Raw genomic sequence first — 20,699 nt, 5'->3', positions numbered from 1 at the left:
GTTTTAAACCTTTTTTATGTCTTCAGGTCATTTTTTGACATGTTTTTGTTAAAGAATACTCCAGAGATCCTATAATATAGTTGTTTTTTTTCACGACCAGAACAAATTATTATTGTTTAGCTGTTTTGACGCAATAACACAATAACAACAACAACAATTATTATTATTAGGCTATTATTATAATATTTCTAATAGGCTAATAATAAGTATTTGTATTTGTGACATTACATTTATGCAAAGTTCTTTGGCAATCAACATAATCACAAATGTATTAATTTCCGTTTTGGGCTATATATACAATGCTCCAGTCCTACATAGTAACACAATCCACTACAGCACTTCCACCTGTAGTACTGAAACCAATTGTAAAAGGATAGATGCACTGCAACGGATGTGAAAAGTAGGCCAATATTTAGGCTACTGTTCTTGTCATAATGAAGATTGTTAAATATGCAGGTGTTCTCTGTTCTTTTACAAATACCATTATAGGCTACATACATTTTTAGTTTGATCTCACAAATACAAGAAAAAGAAAGAAAAAGTATTTAATGCTTTTGAGTGCTTTATCGTCCAGCTTGACTTGCATATTCACATAATAAAAATGTTGTTGACAAAACTTGATAAATTTTCAAATACATGTATGACATGATAACCATCTGGCTTCATAGATAATACATGACAATTACACATCAAACAGAAAAATATAAACAGATTATATGAAAAAAGAGGTTATTGATATTTTGTGTGAGGCTCTTTTTTGTATTATGCTTAGAAAGATACAAAATATCTTCTGACATGCACATTTTTTATTACATTAAGATAATTTAAAACAATTAGTATTATATAATTAAAAATCTACAGGCTATAATAGCATGTAATCCTCTTCTTTAAATGGTTGAATACATGCTTTATTCTGTAACTTCAAAAGAGCAACAAAAAAAATTCCATTCAGGGATTCCAAGGATTCATGTTTTGTCGGTTTAATTTAGAGGAAAGCAGTTTAACAGTTTCCTCAAAGTCCTCCTTAATTGAGTTTCATCACTCTTTGGAGACCATCACGTATATGCCACTGCAACAGCGAGCCACAGATGTGCAGAATGGAGTGATGAAGATATTAACCACACTCATCCACAGTGACCTCACACAGGGCAGGCAGGTATGACACACCTGAATACAGGGCATCACACACCTATGACAAGAAGGAAATAGAAGCAGTGACAATATTTTAGTTTAAAGGGAAAGTTCACCCAAAAATGAAAATTCTGTCAAAAATGTTGTGTTCAACAGAAGAACGAAACTCATACAGTTTTAGAACAACATGAGGGTATAAACGATGACACAATTTTAATTTGGGGGTAAACTATCCCTTTGAAAAAACTTTAAGGAACATCTATCATAAATCTATTTTTGTATTATTTTTTTCTTACCAGATGTGCATACAGGCCAGCAGGGCAAAGAGGCAGCCGCAGAGGCAGGAGAGGGGAACCGCACACAGCGCCGTCAGGCAGCGGTACACCCACAGCCGCGTGGACTCGAAGGCGATCCCGCTGTACACCCACACGCGGTCGTAGCTGTGTGTAGACTCGGGCTCTGCCAACACATCGCTAAACTCTACCTGATGGTGTCACAATGATGAACAAAAGTTACGTGAATTTTATTCGTGGTTATTTTGATTTCATGTAGCCTATTGTAAAACATCATGAGAAGATGTTTGATGAAGATGAGAAGATGAGAAGAAGAACGTTGCGTTCACCTTCAAGTGTTTGTTGACGCCACAGGGATCCCTGATCTCAACATGAGCGAGTGAAGGGGTGGAGGAGAACTGTGGTGGAGGAGGCGGAGACGGCTGGATCTTCTTCACATCATAATCTTCATCATAATCATCTTCATCATCATCATCATCAATATTACACTCCACCAAATACTCGTCTCGCATCATATTGACTGCGAAGCAGATCACACACTTTTAAGTTTAGTGAAATTTCAACAAACATTTCAGCAACATTTCAATAACTACAGAGTAAAAAATATTTTCGTGATTTGTTATCACATTTTTTACTTTTGTGAAATCAACTTAGACAATTTGTGGTTCAGATAACATGATATTTTGAGTTTCTGTTGTCTCAATTGTATCAACTCATCAATGAACTTACATTTTTAAGTCAAACAGGTTAGTTACTTTAAGTTAAACCAACAATATTTTTTACAGTGTAGTATAGGCCTATGCATAGGTTAGGTTTTTAGCATATCTGTGACTGTGGGTTAAATGTTAAATTAAACATTTTAGTTTATAAACTACACAAACTACAAGGTTCTCAAAGTATTTGACTGCAAGGCCCCCGTTGTTAAAAAAAACATTATTTGAAGACCCCTACAAGATGTCTGCTTGGATGACAAAGCTGCTCAAACTTTTTATTCACATAAAAGTGGCATCATATATAATTATTCCCAGCATGTCGCAATTACTGTAATTTAGAGATGACAACACGTGACGTTCGACTCGGAGCTGTTCATGTCCTCAGAACTAAGTATGCGTTTCTAATGCAACACTATTAAAGCCTAAATCATGGGTCACCAAGCCAAGGCCCCCAGCCCCTCTGCCTCCCACTACTTGAACCGGTCCGATGAGGCAATCTCCAAAAGTCGTCATGGCCTATTTTTTTAATTGCTTTTTGGAAAATAATAACATGTGTGCATCTGGTAGCCTATTTTGTTTATTTTTTTTCAGTTAAAAATTTATATTTATTTATAAATTTGTCGAATTTTCGTCACCCGACATGCACATGCTCGAGATCAAGCAGTCCCAGACAACGCACATGCAGAGAACTGTCAGTGTTCAGGACAGAAAAATGTCTAGCAGAAACGAAAAGTTGATAGAGAGTGCAGAGTTTTCAAAGAACAGTGGACCAACGATTATTTTTTTTGTTCAGTGTAAGGACCGTGCAGTTTGTGTTATATGTAAAGAAAGTGTGGAAGTTTTCAAAGAATATAATCTGCGTTGTCACCACGAAACCCGCCACAAAAAGTATGCTAGCTTGCGAGGGCAAGCAAGAGAAGACAGGATTCAGAGAATGAAAGGCGGACTGGCTGCACAACAGAATGTATTGCTTCGCCAAACTCAGGTCAACCAGGCTGCTGTCCGAGCTAACTATAAGGTAGCTCACCTAGCTACCCATAGAAAGGTTAGATGAGGCCTGCTGGTTGTCATTTTGGTCTGGGTCATACAATTCTGTGTTATATAGCTGACCCGCCCAGCTTACAAGTACAAGCTCTACGAGGAAGTGTGCGGAGGCCCTCTTTGAGAACCACTATATTACAGGCAACATGTGACAAATACAAACTCAAGTCAGACAAGACACACCCTGCAACTCCTACATTTACTCATTACGCATCATACTGTCATACATGCTTGTCTGACTGAGATGCTTGCGATGACATGAACCCACCAGTACTGTATGGCATATGGGCGTAGATGACTAAATCTGACATTTCATAAATCAATTTGAAAAGAATGTGTAGAAAAAAAATTGACATACATGCATTGCATTTTATATGGAATACTCATGATGAATGGGATGCAAAATATTTATTTTTAGAAATTTAGAATATTTATCACTTACCCTATTCAATATTCAGTCCTGGTCCAAATATAGACTCTAATTGGCAGTAGTTTATGACTATTTTGATCAGTCAGACAGACACTGCAAATCTCCATAAACTTGTCTCGTCAGATGAATACATGGCCTATATCATTCTGTTGGACATCAGAAGGAATGGAGCGGAGCGTTTTACAGTAAGGCAGTGTGACCTCACTCTCTCTGCCTTGTGTTCTTTGCCATAGTCTAGTTTGTGGAAGTGTGTGTACCCAGTGAAGAATTAGTAGGCTGAGCGTAGAGTTATTTTGGGGAGAGGAAAGGAGAGGGCACCACTAATCAGGTTACCGGACCGGCTAACCCTCTTCACACACAGCCAGTTTCCTCTCATACTATCTAATTTTAGGCCTAGATCAATTATTTTTTTCTTTTAGGAAACATAGTGGCCCTAAAAAATATTTGGACAGTTAAGAGAGACTTAAAAATGTATGTCATTGTATTACACAGTGTAAAACAAAGCAAAACTGGAAACACTTTACTATTACAAGTCTCCATATGTTAACATCAATTAACTTCTAAAGCATTTATTAATCTTGGTTAATGTTAATTCCAACATTCACTAATACATTATTAAAATCAAAAGTGGTATCTATTAATATTATTTCATGAATTTGAGTAAATAATGAAATGTTAATTAAGATTTTTAAAAACTGTAACAAATGTATTGCTCATTATTAGTTAATGAATTGACTTGTTGTCAAATGTAACCCCTAAACCAATAAAAAATTTCATTGAAATAAAATCAAATAGAAAAAAAATAATTGAAACAGATAAAATACAAGTTTAAGTTAAAGGACTAAAATACCTCAATATGAAATAAAAATAGAATAATGCTAAATAGAAATACCAACTCAAAACAAACAAAACATACTACATAAACTTAAAACTAAAATGAAAACTGAAAATATATTAAAAAAAACAGTTTAATTAATAAATGATAAAAGAGTATATAGATATTATATAACATTTACAAGTAATTATTCTGCATGAAATATTTGGCAAGTCGACAGTATTTTAGAATCTATAATTTATTTTGATAATATTGTAATCCACATATCAATGATGACATCATCTACCAGAGACACACACTGCTAAGGGGGAGGTATGGGTGATGGGGTGGAAGTCGAGGGAGACCAGTAACCAGAGGCATTAATATGTGCAGCGAAAAGGAAGTGAGTGCCATTGTACTTCCTGTGACTACATGTGCCTTTTCACAGTTTGTTCTTTTCTCCAGTCACTTCTCTGTTGGACAGTTCCTGAGCTGCTTTGTGGCACTTATCTTCACAGTTGTCTTTTTCACATGGAGCCGGCGGGATAAAAAAAGGCTACAGAGCTGTGCTTATTTTGGCCGTCCCACCTGTTCCCACGCGAGACCATCCCAGCACATTGCATGCATATGTGCTGGTTCCTTTACGACAGAATGCTTTTTTAAAGAATAAGCCATTGTAATGCAAATAATTGTATTGTAATGCAATTAAATGTAAAAAAAAAATAAAATAAAAAATAATAATAATTAAATAGCAAATGATACAAAAAAACTAAATTAATCATCTAAAAATAAAACACTGGAGCTTTTTATTTATTATTCATCATGGTGTACCTAGAACTACTTGAGCTATGCATAATACCAAAAAGCAACAAAGAAACATTTAAAACTGAATAAGAAAAACTCCAATAATGAAGAAGATCTCTTGGTTCGCAAACATCTGAGTGGCCTTCATAAATCTCTCGCTACATTCAGAGTGACACGTCTATATTTAAAATTACAGTGTGGACTCTGTCTGTCATGGACATCATTCCCACAATTCACTTGCCGATCAGAATCTAGGTGCTTTGAGGGACTCCATGGTGCTCCATAAATACATCATCAGCAGATAGTTATGTTTTTCCAAAAGAACACAGCCAACACTACAGTCAAAAACGTCAGACACATTGGACATCACTGCGGTGAATGATTAGAGTAGGAAATTCTTGACCGAGGACCAGATTAACTGTTGTCAAAGCTAGTAAAACACAAATACAACCAATAATAGGATCAATGACTTGGTCTCACACGAACAAAACCATAATCAGTTACTGTCAACGTAAATTTAGTTAATAAGGCCGTAAAGAGTACCATATATTGTATGTCTGGAAAAATATATCCATATCTGTGATGAGTTTGCTGTTCCCTCAGCACTCATACTCAGATTAACTCATGAATCATCCCTTCCTCTCCCTCAGTCCTGTTGGTCTTGGGGTTTGAAGAGACCTCTGCTGCGCAGGCCGAAGCCTCCCTTCTTCACCGGAGGTCGAGCAGCAGCGGAGGAAACCGACGGGACAGACGCAGGGGGAGAGGAGGGGGGCGCGCTCGAACCCCCCGAGACTTCCAGAGGAGGCTGACGAGACAACAGCTCCCTAAACACAGAGTTCATCTGGCGACTGACCTCCTATGAGAAAGAGAGAATCGGTCATTAAAACATTGGGATTTTTATATGGGTTTCCATGTTCATAGAATATAAAAGCCGGAGAACCACTGATTTAAATCTAAGGCCCCCATTGTCCAAGTAATATACAAAGGTAAGATATTTCTGGTGTAATGACAAAGCTGCTTGTTTTTAAACCTGTTAGATTTACAGTGGAAATATATTAAAATAATTAATTTATAGTTAACAACTAAATCCATGATTCTAGTTTCAAAAACCTTTTGTATTCGTTCATGGGGGATTTTTACAATTTCTCACCAATTTCTACCTGATAAAATATGTTAGCTTATCATAAATAAATACAAATTTGGTGAAATGTCAGTCAGTATGAGAATCAGACCTTGTCGATATGCACTGTCTGTCTTTCTGCTGCTCCTCCTACTGGCCTCAGACTGTCCAAAGTGTGTCTGCGCTCTTGATGACTGAAGAGGAAAAAAAGGCATATATAAAAAAAGAAATAAATTTGAATTACTTATAACAACATACACTACCATTCAAAAGTTTGGGAACGGTCTCTTATGCTCACCAAGGCTACAATTACTTGATCAAAAAGTACAGGAAAAACTGTAATATTGTGGAATAGTTTTACGATTATAATAAAGTAACCGTTTTCTATTTGATGCAGTATTTGAATTTTCTGCATAATTTCCAGCTTAATGCCCCATTAATATACACATTGTATGGTTTTGGGCTGTCCCAGACGAAAAATGACCAATCGTGGCGATTTCTGTGGTCGTGGCCCCTAAACAGTGGTCCTACGTCGTACAGTGAGAGAGGTGTTCAAAGACGGCTGTTGCCACGGTCCTGTGACCAAGGATAGCCTAGGATCACTCTCTGACATTTTCTGTTTGTTGACTAGCCAATAAAAATACAACATGAAGTGGCGTATTGATCAACGCGATATAGCGCTAAAACTTTAGCCAGTTTGACACCAGACCCTTCTCTGTTGTAACTGAGAGTGGGTCTGGGGAAGGTTCATTCACAGCCCATTTCCAAAGGGGCGTCACCAACAGGCTTCGCTCAAATGCCTCTGGGCGCAATTGAATAGACCTAAAACCAATCAGAGCGATCGTCATCGTGTAAAGCCCGCCTCAACGTTTGTGATTGGTGTCTCGATTTTGAAAAATTGGAAATGGGCTTGAATGGGCTCTTGGCAAGACAGACTTGCAGAGCAAATCTCAATTTTGCCGGAAGTTCGTCAGGGTTGTCCCAGGCTACTAAAACTTAACTTAAAACTACTTAACCAAAAATTCAAAAGAAAAGGATGTATTTGAAATAGAAATCTTTTTGTAACATTATAAATGGTTCAACTGTCACTTTTGATCAATTTAATGCATCCTTCCAAAAAAAAAAGAAGAAAAAAAAAGAATTATATATATATATATATATATATATATTTTTTTTTTATCCTACTAAACGTTTGAACCTCATTTTTGTCATCTCAAAAAAATATTCTGTAAGCTCATTGTGGTTTAATGGTGGTCACATACTCCGATCACGCCTCATGCATGTGCCTTTCAGCAGCTGGTACCATCAAAACAACAGCTTCTGTTCTCCTACCCTGAGAATTGGCGTGCAGCTGCAGTTGACTGAGGAGGAAGGATGAGTCGTCCCTCGGGCACCTGCAGCGTGAGCTTCCGTATGGGGCTCACACTCCCACTGCTGCCTCCACCTATACTGCTTCCTCCACTGCTGGTCCTCTGCCGGCAGGGCAAAGAAGCACTGTCACTGTTCACTCTCATCCTGGGGAACGACAGCAGACACAGTGCAGATACAGTGAGATCTCAGTGTAGAGCATCCATGGTGCATTATTACCAGTGGCCTGAGAGAGTGTACCTGGTGCTCTGTTCAGACTGCTGCTGTTCTTCTGACAGGTTTCCTGTGCTTCCCCCTCTGCTGTCATCCTTCTTCCCTCGTTCCTTTCGCTCCGCCCTGAGGATGAGAAGACAACAAGATGAGGTTACCAAAGCTAATGGTAAGGTTATGGCTACCAAGATATTGTATTAGAACAAAAGCAATATGTTTGTTTATTATGTTTTCTTTATGTCCCTGCAATGGTTTCCATATACTTTAATCCATTTAGACACCATATTTTATTTAATGCAAAAACAAGGCTGTGAGGGATGGATTTACAGCCCGTTTGACGAGTCTCATTCATAAAACAATACAAGCGGAACAAATTAGTGTAAATCATTCATAAATCCATTCTTACGTAAATGGCTGCAGTGAATTGAATGCGACAAGAAAGAAAGGTTTGTTCTTCTTGCATTTCATGAATGAGACCCGTTATGTCTGCGTACCTGGATGTTGATCATTCTGCCAACAAAACATTAGATGTGACCTTGAGCCTTATTTTCAGCATGACATATTGAATGAACTGTCCCTCACAGTCTTGATTCTGTTAGTGACAAATGAAATATGACATCTACTCTGACTAAAGTCTATTAGTGACATATCTGACTGATTTCATATGCTTCATATCAGTCATGTTTGAAACATAGTAATATAAAAGCAGATTAATTAGTGCTCAGATATTTACTAATCGACTAATTAATCAAATAATTAATAATCAATTTGGTTAGCAAATTATGCTCATTAGCCGTTTCAAAAGCATTCAACACTGGAAATATTGACAAAAATTGTTCGGTGTAATAAATTATTTTACCCGATGTTTGCTATGTAAGTGCTATGTATTTTTTTCATATTTATGTTTACACTACCGTTCAAAAGTTTGGAGTTGGTAAGGTTTTTGAAAGAAGTGTTTAATATCACATTTAATCAAAAATATTATTACAATAAATACCAGTTTTCTATGTAACATATAAAGTGTAATTTATTCCTGTGATTTCGACGCTGAATTTTCAATTGCTGAATTATCATCAGTGTTGAAAACAGTTGTGTTGCTTCATATTTTTGTGGAAACAGTGATACATTTTTTCAGGATTTTTTATCATTAGAAAGTTCAAAATGACAGCATTTATTTGCAATAGAAACATTATAAATGTCTCTACTGCCACTTTTGATAAATTTAATCGAGTCAAGAGACAAGTGTGGAGCACAGAGTTGCTGTCTATAAAGCATATTATGCTATAAATCACTCCCTTACTGGGTCAGGATGCTGTCTTTGTAACTAGTAAGCAACAAGGCTTTGAAACTTCGATTAAGTTTTGAAACGGCCTTTTAACAATTAAAACTTTTCTTACTATAAGTCTTATTGTCTATAAGAAGCTGTAATAGTAACATCAATGTAATGTTTGAAGGAACCGCATGTAGTTTATGGTGTATGTTCTCACCCCTCTACCATACTGATGTACTTATGTGGGATCAGGCCTCTCACTCCTCCTAGTTCCCCTCTCCACCAATCAGCAGAGACCTTGCTGTGTAGTAGGAGGTGTTCACCCTGCTTGAATGACAGCTCGGCTGCAGAGCGCGCAACATAATCAAACATGGCCACAGCCTCGCTCTCTGCTCATACAATGCATACAGACAACACAAAGCATGGCAACAGAAATGCCACATATGCCAAAATCCAACATGGAATGTCCACAATGCACAACAGCACACAAAAACCCAACATGGAACACACACGGACACATTTAGATTAATTCAAACTTCAAAGGTTTAAAAATGAATTGTCATGATGTATGTTGTACTTTCTTACCATCTTCACTGGGAGGATGTTCAGCTTCTCCCTCACCCTCCTCTATGATGGGTTCACTGGAAAAAGAAGTTGGCGTTACTTAAAAGAAAAAACACTAGAAGAATCCTGGCAAGAACTGCTAACTATTCTTTAAAAATTAAGATTGATTTTGTGCGACACCCAAAACAACAGCAAAAGGTTTTAAAAGACAATGAGTTTAAGAAATAATGACAGATGTTTTTAATTTTTCGATGAACTATCCCTCTAAAGGCCCCGATATACTTCAAGCGAAATTGAAAAACAAATAGGTGTGATGTCATTTAAAACAAAACCAGGCCACAATGAAATTCCTTTGGAGATTGAAACTGCTCACCAAAGCAACCTTTCCGGAGAAGTTCGCTCTGTCTGTTAAACACCTTCAAACTACTACTGGTCTGTGGCAATTATGTACTAAGTGGGTGTGGCTCTTTGACATGGAAATCTTTTTCCGGTTCATTTCTTCTGTTCAATCCGTCAAGCTCAGATGCGAATAAAAATATTAACGCACAGCTTCACAGTAGAAAGTTGTAATTCTAACTGAAAGCAACAATGACACAGTTTTTCATGTTTGATACTGTAAAGCTGCTAGCTTTAAAGCAAGTAATTGTATAAAGTGGTATATAAATAAATGTGACTTGACTGGAGCACTGAATTGCAGAGCTGATGAAAACATATCTATATCGCTCTAAACCAGTGATGCGCGGGTTGATCCAAAATGAGCGGTCACCCGCGGTCACGAGTCATCCAAAAATATTTTTAATGATATTCGGGTCGCAGTCGGTCGGGTCATTTGAAATGAAGATGCCAATTAAACCTTTGTAATTTATATAGAACTAGACACAATTTTCTATGAAATACATAGGCCTACGCTTTATTGTCTGAATAACTGGTGCAAAGATGACGCACGAGCTCAGTCTGCAGGCAGAGATGAAAGTGGGAAATCATTATTTACCTTTTGAATGTCGAGCGCGTTATTAACTTTTGAATAAAAGCTGACGCAGGACAAAATGCCGATTTCCCAACACGTTGAACTGAGCAATGCCATGGTGTCATAAATGCATATAGCTCAGTAATGTCAGTTTTATGTATTTTCTAAAAGGGGGCGGGATTTTTGTTGGGAAAGTCGGGGGAGAGACGCACACTTCGATTAGACTGGATAAACACATGCAGCATCTTAATTGTTAAGAATGAAAAATGAAGCGAAATAAATGAATAAATCAAGCCTTTATTACATAACACTAGGCGATATCATACAGCATTCAGAAAAATGCTGCACCCGAACCTCTAGTTCCTTCTATGGCCCAATGACGCTACTATGAGCATTTACTAGCTACTTTTAAAAAATGCGGCTCGGGTACAATATTTTCTTTCTTTTTTTTGCGGTCCGAGTTGCGGGCGGGTTAGTTGAAAACCCCCGGGTGCGGGTTGTTTATACATTGACCCGCGCATCACTGCTCTAAACAGATGCTTTCTAAACTGCTGTTTTCTGATCGCTGTCATTTTTGTAGTGTTTATTTTGCCATTGAGAGAAAATGTACATATATTTACATTCTCTAAACACTGCTCTGAGCAGTATGTTTGCTAACAGTATGCCGCTGCTCAGGTGTTTCAAACTTCTCAAAGAAGATACGTCGTGAGTATATCAGGGCTTTAGGACTCACCAGTACTCCTGCTCCAGAGTCATGCATTTCTCATAGACGGGGCCCGGGAGTTCGGATGGCCCTGGGAAAATGTTCTCGTGATGGAGGATCATGGTCTTGACAAGGTCATTGATCTGAGGTGCCAGGGTCACTTCATCACCACCCATCTCCACCCCTCTGAGCAGACTGGGGCCGAAGCACACGGCCAGGTTATACGGCTGCATCATGTTCTCATCACTGTACTGAGAGACACTGAACAGACACAAACCAAACGGGTTACACACTGTATCACTGCACAGGTTTGGAACGATTACACGGGCCTTTAAGAAAAAGAGAGCAGGACTCACTGATGAAGGAAGGCAAAGAGATAACGCATCACTATGAAGACGGGTCTGGGGAAGGTCGAGACTATCGTCTTAATCTGCACTACTTTTTCTGTCACGTTTTCCATCTCTGAAAGAGACACAGAGTTAATGATCAACTCACTTAAGACTTTCAAAAACAGTGACAGTAACTACTGCTCAGAAAGGCTGCATTTATTTGATCAAAAATACATTAAAAACAGCAATATTGTGAAGCAAAAATGCAGTTTAAAATAACTGTTTTCTATTTCAATATATTTTAAAATGTAATTTATTCCTGTGATGTCAAAGCTGAATTTTCAGCATCATTACTCCAATCTTCAGTGTCACATGATCCTTCAGAAATCATTGTAATGTGATCATTTGGTGCTCAAGATACATTTTTAATTATTATCCATGTTGAAAATAGTTGTGCTTCTTAACATTTTTGTAACATTATAAAATGTCTTTACTGTCAATTTTGATAAATTAAATATATCCATCTTGAATAAAAGTATTTAAAAAAAAAAAAAGCTTACTGACCCAAAACTTTGAATGAATGTTGACTACATTATGACCACTTGGTTAAAAGTCATTGAAAAATGGGACAGAAAGGTAAAGTTCTGAGAAATGCTCTAACTTCATTTGCATGCAGATGCCACTAGGTTTGATATGTTGTTATCTGATGCAAATTAATGTGCAGACATGAAAGGCATCTTACGGACACACTCCATGAGCCGGCTAAAGCTCTCCTCGGGGAACAGAGGTTTCTCTAGACCTCTGAAATAGAGCTTCAGAACCCCTGCCACTGAATCAATGTCACTCTCACTGTCCGTGAGCGGGTCCTCTCCTGCATCACCAAATAAAAGAGAACAGAAGAACAGTTAGCGAGAAGAGAAAACAGACAAGAGACTGAACAAAAAGGCATATTTGTATATAAATATAAGATAATATACACTACCAATAGTTCAAAAGTTTGGGGTCAAATTAAAAAAAAAAAGTTTTTGGAAGAAGGCTCCTGCTCACCAAAGCTGAATTTGTTTTATCAAAAAAACTGTACAACTTGTAATATTGTGAATGAAATAGTTATTTTATTTTAATATATTTTAAAATCTTAATTTATTCCTGTGATGTCAAAGCTCAATTTTCAGAATCATTACTTCAGTGTCACACGATCCTTCAGAAATATTTATACTGATTTGCTGCTCAAGAAACATTTTTTATTATTATCAAAGTTAAAAACAGTTTGCTGCTTAATATTTTGGAAACTATGATACTTTTTTTTCAGAATTCTTTGATGAATACAAATTTCAAAAGAACAGCATTTATTTGTATTGTAATATTATACATGTTTTAAGGTCACTTCTGAACACTTTAATGCATCCTTACTAAAAAAAAAAATCTGACTAACCAACAAACTTTTGAATGGTAGTGTACATTCAGTAGGTCATTATTGCAATATAAACACGGTTTTTATTTTGTGAAAATTGCCAGCCAAATGTGCATTACTTCATGTTACATTCTTATAATACACCTGTATTCATCAATCTAAACATGATCTTACCTCTTTCAAAGGCATCCCTGATGTGATTGACTTCAGTCTGTGAACCAGGAACTCTAAAAATGCCTTCATGATGCAGACCTGGTAAAACATCACATTTATAAATACATAAATACTCACTCCTTTACATTAATACTACCGACAATATTAAGGTGCTCACAGGAAACATACTATTAGCAGTCAGCTATGAATAATACTGATATATGACTGTTTTCATCATATGTGTTTGTAAATCATTTCAAACATGAGTAAAACCTATTTAATGAGTGAAAATGACAGAGTGTAACTATAATAAGCGATTGTCTCGCAATTGAAAGTTTTACCGTGCAGGTTGATGAAGCGAATGCAGCTCTCCACCACCAGGGGGATCTGTTGACCAGAGCTCTGTTAGACAGAGAACGGAGGGAAATTGGGATTATTATGCATATCTGGATGGGAAGATTTGTATAGGAATCAATCATGAAAGAAATAAAACAAATATACATATGAAGTATAGTAAACATAATGTGCCAGGAGAGAGGCAGAGAGCACAGAAATACATTTACCCAGACAAACAGATGCATGCATGACAGGGAAAACAGCTGTACCTGAGTCCTCGACATCCGCCTCCTCCTTCTACAGTCACAGCCAGCCAAGCAAGGAAAGAAAGAGACAGGAGGGACATATAAAGGAGGAGAAGATCGTTTGGCATGATCAGAAGGAGTGTGTAACATGAAAAATGGGGAGAGAATGACATAAAAGCAAACGAAAGCAAAAGCAGTCAGAAAGGGGGACGGAAAATCGGGGTAAGGGAGAAAGACAAAAAGCAGAGAACAAGGAGTTTAGCTGAAAAGCAACATGTCAGGGATGCTCTGTTTTAATGTAGTAGGCCTACTGGCTAGACATTAATAATGGGCTTAAAGGCAGCATAAAATCAAAATGAGATTTTAGTCCATGTTTTGTTATTTATTTGCTAGTGTACTCCTGGACATTGCCAAAATACACTTTTAGTAGATATATACACTACCAGTCAAAAGTTTTGGGTGTTTTGGGCACGGATGCATTAAACTGATCAAAAGTGGCAGTAAAGACATTTATCATTAGGGAAGAAAGGTTTGGCGATAAGCCATGATACAATTCCAGACGGTTATTATTACCATTGCATATTTTAATTATCATTAAAACCGTATTTGATTATCATGATTTGAAAAACTCACAGTAAATAATATCTGGCATTAAGCAAAGTTAGCAACAGTCTCGGTCTCAATTGGCCTTAAAGAGGTCATATTTTGCCCTTTTATGGGCATACATGGTGCGATTTTCGTCCGATTTTAAGCCAAATTCTGAATCGGGCGACTCTTTTTTTGAGTTGGGCCGATATTCAACTGTTGTGCAGTGTTTGTGCAGTGTACAAGGGGGAACTGGGGGTAATAAACCTCTCCCGACAACCGGATTTAGCAAACTGTTGTTTATCTTCAGTTTGCGCTGCAAAATTTATAAACCATATTACCCACGTCTTCCAAGCCACCTGTGTGTACATATACACTGTCTGGCACTTCTTATTAATTTACTTGTTTCACTTTAACTTTATTTACTAATTTGTTTAGTATTTAGTCTACTTAATTTATCATCACAGGAAATGTGAACAGTTGTCCATTTTTTGGCGTGAGGGACTTTGAAGTGACTTTGTGCTTTTTAACTCTGCAGACCTTTTTCATGCTCAAACAGCAACATTAAAGAAAAATTAAAATGTAAAAGTCATAATAGGTCCTCTTTAATGAAGAAGTGTTTAAAAGCGTAGAGCTGTTTTGTGTACATCGGTTACCAGAGAAACAGCTCTAATTCAGCCGTTCCATAAGCGCCACCTACTGTCAGAGAGTGGATTTTCATTCAAGCTGTCTGCCATTTTTGTTCAAACCAATGCAAAAATCTGAAAAAATTTGCATGCACTGTAATACATTTTAAACGGTGGATGCGGTTAAATAAGCTAATGTGCATTCAAAATAATAAAAAATCTAAACTATTCAGATATAAAAACTAAAGCATCTAGAATTATTAAAGGAGCAGATATAAGGCCTTTAATCATTAATGGTAATCCTTTATCATAAAAAAAACCGAACAATTACTTGACATATCTCACACAAACATCTTGTTTCCATGGGAAATTCGTCAATATAGGACACAAAACTATGCTCCTTAAGGGATTTGGGGTCAGAAACAACATGTTAGCATAGCGCGATGTTAGCAATGTTCCTAAATCTGATTTCAATCTGCTTGGAAGAAAAAAAAGTCAATTTTACTGGGCTGCACCCATTCATCAACCAATCAAGTAAAACAAAAAAAAGTGTTGTTGGCAAAGCAATTCTGTGGCCCTGACTGCATTATCCAATTATTAGCGGTGTAACGAGAGTGCACATCTCATAGATTTACTGTCCACTTAAGATGAAGAGATACACCAGCCATTGCTAATGCAGGATGTAGCAGACACTGTTAGACACTCCACCACAATAGAATAAAAGTGTGAGAGAATGGAAGTGGAAGAAGGAAGTAGTTTCTCGTGGTGCAGAGAGCCAGATGGCAGAGCAGTGCTCTACAGGCCTGAGCTCCCAGGAATAGAGAGGGACAGAGAGACACACGGTGGGAATCTCAGAGAATAGAGAGCACCCTGCTGAAAGCACTAGCATGACTGCTCACCAGCATATGCTGTCTGGTGGACACTGGCTTCCCCAATATGCTTCTTAAATAGCATAACCATCAAGATTTCCCTCGCTGATCAGCTTCACCAGAAAGACCATGCTGGTTGACCAATTTGACCAGTATGTTAAATGTTTATTATGTTCAGACCAATAATAATCACCCTTGAATAGCATAGAAAAGGAAGTTAAAGGAGTGACAGCAGACATTCTATATTCAATTTTCTATTTTTAGATTTCTTGACATAATTATCAAGCCGTAATTTATGGCCTCATATTAACTGAGAGACTAGATGGAATTTCTGTATGTTTAATAATTCATTTGTCTCACACTGCAGAACTACTTAAAGGGTATGCGTTTATTTCATCTGTTGAACACAAAAGAAGATATTTTGAAGAATGTTGATAACCAAACAGCATAATATATATATATTACATCAATGGCTACCACCAACTGTTTGGTTACCAACATTCTTACCAACATACCTAAAATATATATTGCTCTTAAATATTTATAAATAAAATGGTTTATGGACATTATTTTCAAGCAACCAAATGCACGCTGGTCTAGTCTTTTCAGCAGGGTGGTCTGGTGTCAATGGTCTCCTAAGGACACTGCTAAAGAGCCAAGGACATCAAGTGCAGATAAGGCAGAAAGCAAGAGTGACAGCTCTTAGACGGTGCAGAATTTAGCTGGCATTATACACTAGCCGTTTTAAGCTCTATTGTAACAGCTAGGGTATAAGCTCAGAAAAAAATTGAAAGTGTGAAGTCTGGAGTTCCCCAGTGCTATCAGAGGGCTACATCTTGAAACCGCTCTTAATCTAAGTTTGGAAAACACTAACTCAGCAAAGCAAATGAGAGTTAGCCAGAGGAGGCATCATATGATGCTAAAAAAAAAATCCCATTAGTTTTCTCCATATAGATTTTTTTAGACAACATAAAAAGCAATCTATACTTCTGTAGAAGCCACAAGTGTAATTTTAACTTCATTCCAATGCCAGTAAAGAACACAAAAGATACAGAAATCTCCAGCAATCACAAGGAGAAAAAATTGCAACAAAAGGGCTCAAGAGAAGCAACCCACTCACATGAAACATACGGTAAGTAAGATGTAATCAAGACGTAAACCAACAAAGATGCATAAATTAATATTTAATGATGATAATAATAAAACATTTATATATATTATTTTAATTAACTATAATTATTTAATTATAATTATAAATAAATAGTATATATGTATTATACTATTATATATAATAATATAATTTGCTCATTTTATTATACTTCTATAAATATTCTATAATAAATAAATAAATAATTTTCCTTCATTATTTAATTTACACCCATATATTTATATTTACATATATTTATTTATAATTTACACATTTATAAATACAAACACATATGTAAACATATCAATAGTTTATTATTGCGCATTTGGATTTTTATTAATTCATAATTATCTATGGGATTGTAGTTAATTCCTTGAACTGTTCATTCCCTGTTTTTATTTTTTTTTAAATCCCTATGGAGAAAACAAGGAAGAAATTCCAGAACCAAGGCTATTAAAAAAAAAAAACACTTTTGGCAGCAGTTTCAATTAAAAGCAAGACACATTGTTTTTATAGGCCATAACATGGAAGAGGCATTAAATACAAGCATAAAAAAACTGAGCAGGAGGCTTTGATAACGGTTAAAATGATGCAGTATTCATAGAACAGCACAGTGGATCTTATAAGCACACACATGCAGAAAAATATGCATGCCTTCACTCACACAGGTGAACACGCATGTTAGTCGCTCAGCACGCGGGTTTATTAGGCTGCACAGATGCCTGGAGAGAACACTGCGAGCGCGTCTGTCTCTCCCGATTTAATAAGCAGCCATCTCACTTTATGGAAATAACGTAGCATGTCATTTCAAATAAGATTCGGTAACACAATCGTGCAAACCGCACCAATGTCTCTAACCTTACTCGGGGAGCGTGAAGTGATCACATTATCTCCATGGATGTTCTCATTATTTAACATTCCCTTGTAGATTTACAAGCCGACCGGTCACACCAAAATTCACAAGGAATCATTGACACGCCAGACAGAGGGAAGGCCATGCTCAAAGCCATATCAGAACTGCACAAATGCAACACACATGACCAGAAGCACATGAGAGTGAGGCGCTGGTGTTAAGGAAGCCATGGAGGGAATGGAGTTAGAGGAACACAGCAAGAACATTACAGAAATCTGTCTAACAGAGCAGAGGGCTGTCGGCCGCAGGGCTATACCTGAATGAAGGAGAGCATGTCTCCAGAGAAGAGTTTGTGGTTGTACTGGGAGCAGGGCCTGGCTTTCCGCACACGCACTGCCCTACCAGGCTGCATTCTGGGAAATATATACACCGGCACTCCACTGTGACACTATGGCATCAGTGTACTCATGCAAACATGCTAACATAACAGTAATTCACACAGAACAGACAACAACACAACAGAAATGTACTCTACAGCATGCACACCGTTTGAGGTCCATTTATCCCACAATGAGATGTTTTAGCCTCTTTATGACATTGGCTGTGCTTTGTTCGATCACTCGAGTCATTTAAACTGATCGTTACATTTCTCAATGGAGCCGTCTTAATTTCTGCTGAGCACGCAAAGGCCGTCGGCCAGGAACCAAGAGCAGATGTTTGCTGGATTGCGGCCAATGAGTGTGTGAACATAGTCACAGAGAGACAGATGGGATTAGAGACGTACCTGGAGGGATCGCTATCAATGGCCTCAGCTGCAAAAGAGAAAGATAGGGAGAATGAGGATAGAGTTGATAGGCTCAATTTTTTTTCCTCCAGAATACATAGTTACTAAAGTCACTGTTGCCACAATAAAACTGGAAACTTTTATTGCGATAAGGCATCTTACCCTATATTTGAAGAGGGCATAGTGACTTTTCTTAGATTCATTCTTTCTTCTCTTATTTACTGCATATTTTTATTTCAAGTTGAAGAACTGATTAGTTGTGGTTAGTTACCTTTCTGTATGGCCTCTTTAAGTAGGTCATGCTTGGCTTCGAGTTTGGAGATCAGAGAGCTGCCGCTTAAATTCTCCTTCACTTTCTAAAAAAAAAGAAAAAGAAATACACACTGAATATGAATATGTTATTTTTAGTCATCAAGGTATTTACTTTTCTGCCATATGATTTGCATGAACATTATAAAGCTAAATGTATACAGTACACTACCATTCTTTTTGAAAGAAGTCTCTTGTGCTCACCAAGACTGCTTATTTGATCAAATACAGTAATTTTGCAAAATACCCATTTTCTATTGCAATACTATTTAAAATGTAATTTATTCCTGTGATCGAAGCTGAATTTTCAGCATCATTACTCCAGTCTTCAGTGTCACATGATCCTTCAGAAATCCTTCTAATATGCTGATTTGCTGCTCAAGAATCATTTCTTATTTTTATCAATGTTGAAAACAGTTATGCCGTTTAATATTTTTGTGGAATATTTTTTCAGGATTCTTTGATGACATTAATTTGGACGTTAAAAACATTAATTACTGTGACTTTTGATCAATTTAATGAATCCTTGCTGAATAGAATGAAGTGTCCACGTATTTTTGGTCATATAGCACATCAATCCATGTTGGGAAGAGCTCTTACTGTAAAGTAGAAGGTCTCTGTGTCCTGTTGATTGGCTCTGCGTTTGGCGAGGCTGGGTTTGGCTCCTGTTCCGTCTCCCGTGCTCTCCACTGATGGGGCGGCGGAGGCGTCGGGGGTGGGGATGCAATCATCATCACAGACGCTCTCCAGAAGATTTGAGTGTGTTGTCTTAAGTGTCTTACTGACCTTAAGTCAGTGAAAAATAAAAATAACAGTGTGAGCATCTCTGGAGGAGTGCACCAAAATAAAGAGCGGAGCGTAGATTTTACCTCGTCAGTTTCCAAGGTAACAGATGCCAGTCTGGACTGAAGCTGCTGGAATCTGGTCTCAAGCTCATACCTCACCTGGCCTTCTGCGCTCACCTCACACACCTGTCACATACACCAGATGTGTTTATTCTACATAACGCCCGCCCCTCAGGATGGCCACATGATCCCTTATTATCAAACCCTTTCAATTGGCAAAACAAATATTATGGGTGACAACAATTGGTGGTCAGAATAAAGTTAGAAAAAATTATTTAAAAATGATTATACTTTAAAATTATATTAAATCTAATATTTATATACAATATACGTTTTTATTATTATTTTTTTTTTTATTATATGTGACCCTGGATCACAAAACCAGTCACAAGTCGCACGGGTATATTTGTGGCAATAGCCAACAATACATTGTATGGCTCAAAATTATCGATTTTTCTTTTATGCCAAAAATCATTAGGACATTAAGTAAAGATCATGTTCCATTAAGAGATTTTGTAATTTCCTACCGAAAATAAATACAACTTTTATTTTTGTGAGTGAATGCAGCACAGTGGCGGACATAAATGGAAAACTTTAAAGGAGATTTTCTCAATGTTTCGATATTTTTGACATTCGATATAATAGTTGCATCTCGGCCAAATATTGTCCTATCCTACCAAACCATAACATCAATGGAAAGCTAATATATTCAGCTTTCAGATGGTATATGAATCTCAATTTCAAAAAATTTACCCATATGACTGGTTTTGTGGTCCAGG

At 37.1% G+C, this 20,699-nt stretch overlaps 2 protein-coding genes across 9 annotated transcripts in view; both read right to left on the bottom strand.

The window, feature by feature from the left end:
- Positions 1-168: 168 nt before the first annotated feature.
- On the bottom strand, positions 169-3,870 carry cav4b (caveolin 4b). The gene is made up of 4 exons (XM_079589213.1): positions 3,621-3,870; positions 1,754-1,944; positions 1,428-1,615; positions 169-1,189 (listed from the first exon to the last, which is right to left on the bottom strand). Exons 2-4 carry the CDS (start codon positions 1,937-1,939, stop codon positions 1,039-1,041), a joined length of 525 nt encoding a protein of 174 aa, XP_079445339.1. The 5' UTR covers positions 1,940-1,944; positions 3,621-3,870; the 3' UTR covers positions 169-1,038.
- A 1,021-nt stretch (positions 3,871-4,891) lies between these two features.
- The window catches only part of arhgap4b (Rho GTPase activating protein 4b), a 30,090-nt gene continuing 14,282 nt past the window's right edge, over positions 4,892-20,699 (bottom strand). For 2 of the 8 annotated variants that reach the window (XM_079588415.1, XM_079588416.1), the window contains exons 9-24: positions 19,945-20,046; positions 19,676-19,861; positions 19,038-19,122; positions 18,767-18,794; positions 13,927-13,954; positions 13,663-13,723; positions 13,343-13,420; positions 12,500-12,628; positions 11,785-11,890; positions 11,459-11,689; positions 9,780-9,835; positions 9,412-9,538; positions 7,955-8,050; positions 7,679-7,861; positions 6,459-6,540; positions 4,892-6,082 (exon numbers count right to left, since the gene is read on the bottom strand). In XM_079588415.1, coding sequence (XP_079444541.1) covers positions 5,873-6,082; positions 6,459-6,540; positions 7,679-7,861; positions 7,955-8,050; positions 9,412-9,538; positions 9,780-9,835; positions 11,459-11,689; positions 11,785-11,890; positions 12,500-12,628; positions 13,343-13,420; positions 13,663-13,723; positions 13,927-13,954; positions 18,767-18,794; positions 19,038-19,122; positions 19,676-19,861; positions 19,945-20,046 — 1,788 coding nt within the window. In that variant the 3' untranslated portion in view covers positions 4,892-5,872. Of the gene's footprint in view, positions 6,083-6,458; positions 6,541-7,678; positions 7,862-7,954; positions 8,051-9,411; positions 9,584-9,779; positions 9,836-11,458; positions 11,690-11,784; positions 11,891-12,499; positions 12,629-13,342; positions 13,421-13,662; positions 13,724-13,926; positions 13,955-18,298; positions 18,396-18,766; positions 18,795-19,037; positions 19,123-19,675; positions 19,862-19,944; positions 20,047-20,699 lie in introns of all 8 variants that reach the window. The other 6 variants (XM_079588411.1, XM_079588412.1, XM_079588413.1 and 3 more) reach the window with 3 other exon arrangements.

This window comes from Phoxinus phoxinus (genome assembly GCF_949152265.1).
Source record: "Phoxinus phoxinus genome assembly, chromosome: 18".
Classification (NCBI taxonomy): domain Eukaryota; kingdom Metazoa; phylum Chordata; class Actinopteri; order Cypriniformes; family Leuciscidae; genus Phoxinus; species Phoxinus phoxinus.
The sequence above is the reverse complement of the archived record's forward strand: the minus strand, read 5'-3'. Positions and strand labels throughout refer to the sequence as shown.

Bases quoted from the DNA above. Each gene is read 5' to 3' on its own strand.
- cav4b (XM_079589213.1), bottom strand. From the start codon at position 1,939: ATGATGCGAGACGAGTATTTGGTGGAGTGTAATATTGATGATGATGAT. The intron at 1,616-1,753 runs GTGAACGCAACG...TGACACCATCAG, and splicing joins GCGTCAACAAACACTTGAAG to GTAGAGTTTAGCGATGTGTT. The intron at 1,190-1,427 runs GTAAGAAAAAAA...TTCTTGTCATAG, and splicing joins CTGGCCTGTATGCACATCTG to GTGTGTGATGCCCTGTATTC.